Source organism: Chaetura pelagica, unplaced genomic scaffold, assembly GCF_000747805.2.
Source record: "Chaetura pelagica isolate M959 unplaced genomic scaffold, ChaPel_1.0 scaffold401, whole genome shotgun sequence".
Classification (NCBI taxonomy): domain Eukaryota; kingdom Metazoa; phylum Chordata; class Aves; order Apodiformes; family Apodidae; genus Chaetura; species Chaetura pelagica.
In genome coordinates this window covers 1125461-1131297 of record NW_009952259.1, presented here as the reverse complement: position 1 = coordinate 1131297, position 5837 = coordinate 1125461, and the positions used below count along the sequence as shown (strand labels likewise).

Sequence of the window (5837 nt, the reverse complement as noted above, 5' to 3'; positions counted from 1 at the left end):
GGGGTGTCGCGGTGGGGCTCTCAGGGAGCTCTGGGCAGCTCGGGGGGAGGGAGGGGAGGCCTGGGCCTGCACAGGCGGCAGAAGGGGCTGAGGAGGAAAACGTGAGGGGTGAAAGGCGCGTTGTGAGCCCTGGGGAGGGGCGAGGAGGGAGGAGGGCGAGGCAAACGTCTCCTCTTCGCTCTTCCCGAGCGACTGTTTCATCTTCCACCCTCTGGAAACTTGGCCGGGAATTGTGAGCTTGGAGTTGGCTGCGTTGTTCGTGTGGAAGTGCCGAGCGGTGTTGCAGAGAGGGTTGTTGGCAAATGGCTGTGAACTTGTTTTATAGAGGTCAGTATTCATAACTGCGTCTTGTTTTACATCGGTGTTATGTGATATTTCTAAATGCAGTTGCATTTCGGAGAAGATACAGCCTGGTTTTGTTGCTGGGAGTTGCTGGTGTGCAGTGTGAGCTCGGTGTGAAACGAAAACAGTGGTAAAAATAGTTGTTTTCTCTTCCCAGGTTTCATGGTGAGGGGTATCAGGAGGGGTATGCTGAAGGCAGTCAAGCTGGAGTTGCTGAGGGAAGGAGGTATGGATCACTCCATGGTGCCAAGATTGGCTCTGAGGTAAATGGGAAAATGCTTCAGAATCACAATGTTTTTGTCGTTAGGAAGTTATTGTAACACAGAAACTGTTGGGCAAGGTCTGATATATTGGTCTGAGTCCTGCTGTGTTATACTGCTTTGTCTGTGTCTCAGAGGGCCCTTAAGCTGGCTTAGAGGTGGTATTTTTATTTGAAAAGTTAAATAGATGGTTTGGTGCTTCCGAGCTTATTTCCTCTATGAGCCTTCAATTATTTATTTTCTGAAAGAGGGGACAGTAAGAGACAAAAATCAGACAAGCTTGCTCAGAGAAAAAAAAAGAAAAAGATGGCCTGTGCATTTGTTTTGGAACCCAAAATGGTGGTGAGAAGCTCCCCTGTACCATTTCCTGTGGCTCAGCACTAGGGAAAAACACAGAACATTGAGACACTTTGTATGGAGAACCATGAAGGGACAATTCTGAGTGAGTCTGTTGCACTCTTTGTTATTGCTAATAACAGCCGAGGTTGAGGTTTGAGGCACTGTTATTCTTTTGGCTCATGGAGACACTTCTGTGCATGCCTGGATCAAAAAGCCTTCTAGAAATGAAAGGACTGGAGGTGAAAAGGTGGTGTGGTGCCTTGACTTGTCTCACATGTCTGACTTCAGCTCAGTGTGTGTTCAGTGCTCTACAATGTAGTTACAGTATTTTTGGACCTGGGCTGGATTGCTTTCAGCTTTGATGGGAAGCTGTGTTCCAGGATTCATGGCAGGCCTTACTTCAAGTCCAGCACCACAAATCTGTTTGATTTGTTGAGGTCTTTGGGTAATTTGGCAATTTACCCTTTTGGTATTATCAGGTGTCAGAAAGTGAATTGCCTCCAGAAAGAACAGTAGCAATGGCATTAACCCATTTTGAAATGGAGAAGGTAAACTGTCAAATTCTGAAAGGATGGTTATTTTAAAATTCTGGTTTGCATTTGGGTGTGATGGAGAGATGTGCAGTGATGGAATATTTTCCAACTTATGCTGCAACTATGTAGTTCCAAGGTGAGAATGTTAAACAGCAGCCTGTAAAGCTGGACAGTTTTGTACCAAGTGATCCTAGACAGGCCATAATAATAGAATCACAGAATGGTGTGGGTTGGAAGGTTCTTAAAGGTCCTTAGTTCCAACCCCCTGCATGGGCAGGGACACCGCCCACCAGACCAGGTTGCTCCCAGCCCCATCCAACCTGGTCTTGAACACTTCCAGGGATGGGGCAGCCACAGCTTCTCTTGGCAACCTGTTCCAAGTCCCAGCACCTGTTTCTCTTTCGGAAGCTTCAGAGGACTGTAGGATTGCAGGCAATGAGTCATGTTAAGTGAGAGAAAGAGTGACTTGAGTAATCTTGGAGCTGTCAGCCTTTTTTGTGTCTTGGGCAAAATTATGGTGCTGATCTAGTACTGGCCTTTGATAGCCAATTCAATATGTTGTAATTAAAGTGTATCTGGTTTTGGACACATTCCTCAGTCAGGCTTAGATGCAGCATCTGCTTGGACTCCAGCAGGAGACTGGCACTGCACTCCTGTGCTGGAAGAGTCCTACTTAAGCTGAGCTAAGTGTGCAGGGGCCAGGTGTGTTTTACCATAGCAGCTTGTGCTCACCACAGTGGCAACTGCTGCATCTCTCAGTTATGTCCATGTACTTTTAGTCCTTAAGCAGTTTGGAGCCCTGCAGATTGAGTATCTACCAGTGAAAAATTAACTGGAAGCCTCACTTCAAATATGCTTGAACACTTGGGTTGTTAAGTCCCAAGCCCATGTTTCACCCTTCAGAAGAAGCTCCACCATGTACTTTAGCAATCATAGCCAATAGAAGACTGGAACTACCAAACACTCCCACTCTGAAGTGATTTGCAGGCCACAGGAGCCTACACATCCAACAGTCTTGTGTAAGGTGACGGGGGTATGGACATGCAGTTTATGGACCAAACTGGGATTAGGCTGTAACTTTGGACTTAATTTTCCAAGCCAGCCAACTTTTGTTCCAGATGTCTGTGTTGTTTTTCTGTGAATGCTGAGTCACTTCTGAAAGGGACTCCAGCTGACTTACCCAGTTGGTGCATTCAAGAACTTACCTATATTCCTGCTTCATTTGGTGTCCAAAGTTGTTGTGAGAAGTTCTGGCAGCAGGGCTGGCTTAGTCAGCTCCTCATTCTTTCTGATTCCGTGCACCCTTTTTGAATTAAACTGGTAAAATTGTTTGTGTATTAACTCAGAAAAAAAGGTGCCTTCCTTTTTGGGTGACTTGGGAGCTCCCTCAGCCCACCTGGTGCACCTTTTTATAGTGCTGCATGTGGGCTGCTTAAACTGACATAGTGCTGTAAAAACAAATACCCAAAGGTCTTAAATACCTTGTTTTCTAACAAGTTTTCTGACTCTTGTACTGTGGAACTCTTGCCCTCATTTATCATACTGTAGTTCACTGGACTTTCCAGCATAGAAACATACTTGTTTCCTGAAGAAAGAGATACAATGTAGTGCTTTGTTTTTGTTTGACTGTGTATATATATATACTACATGTATGTTTTTTCCCCTGGTGACATTCTGCTACATTCCCAGATTGGCTGCTACCTGGGGTTTGCACTGACGTGGCACTGTCTGCTCCAGAAATGCACAGATGAAAAGAGCAGGTAAGATTAAAAAATAAAAAAAAGTGTATTTACTTTTCTTCTAATCCTGTTTCAAATTATGGTGCCCAGTTTTGCCTCTTCCCCACTACAAAGAAATGGTGAAAGACAGAAAAAAGGTGAGCAGAGGGCCACCAGGAGGGTATCCTGCTGGACCATGTGATACTGCAAAGAGGAAAGTGGAACTTGGTGTCTTCAGCCTGCAGATGAGAGGGAAGATACCTTGTTGTACCACATAAGGGGGAAGTTCTAGAAAAGATGGAGTCATGTTCCTTGCAGAAGTGCACAGGGAAAGGGAAACAGGCAACTTTCACAATCTGAAACAAGTTAAGGTCTCATGTAGCATAAGGGGAAGGTCCTTTCCAGTGCAGGCAGCAAAGGGCTGGGACAAGTTGTCCAGAGAGACTCTGGAACCTCTATCTTAGCAGATTTTAAAAACCTCTTTGGAGATAGCCCTGAGCAACCTTGTGTAGCTTTGCAGCTAGTCCAGCTTCCACAGAAGGTGGACTTGGACCTACCTTCTCCTGTCCCTTCCAACCTCCATGTTTCCATGACTTACTTTCTCTATAATTTTTTTTCCTGTCTAGTTCTGATTAATTTATCTGACATAATTGCCACCACATTGTCAGCCATCCTGACATGTGTTCTGCTGAGCTTTTTTATTGCATGTCTTTATTTTGCTCAGTCATCTAATCAATATTTCTGAGGATTCTTGAGTTTTTCTCAACTTCTGGCAGGGCAGTTAAAAGGGAAACCTTGACTTTATTAATTGTGCTACAGCTTGATTTCTGATTATGGCTTAAATAAGTATCAAATGTTCACTCTCAGTTTGCTAGATGGGAGAAGTTGAATTAAAGAGGGATGGAGGGCTGGGTCTATGCTCTGAATAATTATGTGTATTAGTGTAATTGTCCTATTGACAGATTGAAAAAAATGTAGTAGGCTCATTGGTCTTTCAGTTTTGATTTGATTTTAATTTTTTTGTATTTTTTATTTTACTTTATTTTTTTAGCAAAAAGATGAGGGCTCTGGATTCATTAATAGGGATGGTTCAGAAATTCCCATATGAGGACCCCACTTATGATAAGCTGCAAGAAGATCTGGAAAAAATCAGAGGAAAATTTAAACAGGTTTGTAGGATTAAGTTGTTACTTCAGCACATATTAGTTTCTGGAAATATTTAGTTTCTAAGCCCACTCAAAACTACAGTATTTGTGCAGAGCAACTAATGTGCTCTTTTTGTAATGGTAAAAATACTTGAAGTGAATTAAGTGAAAATACTTGATAGTTGAAAATTCTCCAACCAGTAGTGAATGCAAAATGAAAGACAAATATCTTTTTAAAGGAAAATTGAACATATTATTTGACAATGAATTAAAGATGGTTCCAGAAGAAGAGAAATGGAGGATTGAGGAGTTTTGTTGAACAGTCTTCTTGGAAAACAGACACTTTGAAACACTTTTGTGCATTCTTTTTTAGGTTTGTTCAATGCTAAATGTTCAGTCTGGTTTTAGAATTGGTACTGAAAGATCTTCACTAACATTTTGAATGTAACAGATGAAGATAAGCATGGATGACCAAGGAAGAAACATTTAAAAACCCCAGATAACTGGAACAGTGTTTTTCTACTCTTAACTTAAACAAAACCAAAATAGTGGAGGGGTGCTAAATTTCAAAGAGGAAAGGGAAACGAGCACTGACCTTGCAATAGTACTTCTCAAATGTAATTTAACTTTTATTATCTCCAGATTTTATTTAGGATCACTGAAATACCAGTGTGTAAACCTGGGAAATAGAAACAGTTGCTTTAATCCCTCACTAGCTTTGCACTGATAGATGAATTCCTCAAAATGAAAACACAGGCATTTGCAAAGTTTCCCTGTTGAAAGGGTGTATGTTATTTAAAAATCTGTGAATGCAGATCATTCAGTTTACACAATGTGTAGATACTGTAGGTGAAGGAAGGTAAAACCTAGTGAATTGCCTGCAGACTTTGCAGTGAGAAACATTTTTGTGGGTAGAGAGTAGCATGACAAATGGTGTCGGAATGTGAAGGAGGAGGGTTAAGAGACCTGCTCATAAAGCAGCTGCAACTCATAACATGGAATTTGCACTTTCCACCAGTTCTACAGACTGATTCAGTGTGGGAGGAAAACCCAACAACCCCCCAAAAACCAAATTTAAGTGATTGGTGATAAAAACATGGCTAGCAGAAGAGCTGTGATACTGATGTACTGTATTTATTAGTGCTTTTTTATCAAGGAATAGCTTTATTTTCCAGTCTTGAAAATACACTCTTTATTCTCATTCCAAAGAATAGATGCAGGCAGCTAGATGGATTCAGCTGGGCTAGTTCCAGAGAAATACAGTCAATTATTTTATCTTTGCACACCATTTGTAATACAGTAATATACTGAATTCTAGAAGACCTTTCCTCAGTTGTAGCACATGCATGTCTGGCTAAGTCTACATGGCATGAGGAGAGATTTGGTCACTGTGCAGAGCAAACCATCTCAGGGGTTTTAATACGTTTTAATAACATGTTTTAATTTTAACATGTTTTAATACTGCCAGACCCTTCACCAGCACTGCTTTGTGCCATCTCG

General features: G+C 41.9%; 1 protein-coding gene across 1 annotated transcript in view; it reads left to right on the top strand.

Annotated features, from left to right (window-relative positions):
- The window catches only part of LOC104397480, an 11901-nt gene extending 7013 nt beyond the window's left edge, over positions 1–4888 (top strand). Inside the window, exons 4-7 of the mRNA XM_010007441.1 lie at positions 500–605; positions 3164–3234; positions 4244–4361; positions 4711–4888. Coding sequence (XP_010005743.1) covers positions 500–605; positions 3164–3234; positions 4244–4361; positions 4711–4779 — 364 coding nt within the window. The 3' untranslated portion in view covers positions 4780–4888. The remainder of the gene's footprint in view (positions 1–499; positions 606–3163; positions 3235–4243; positions 4362–4710) is intronic.
- Positions 4889–5837: the final 949 nt, after the last annotated feature.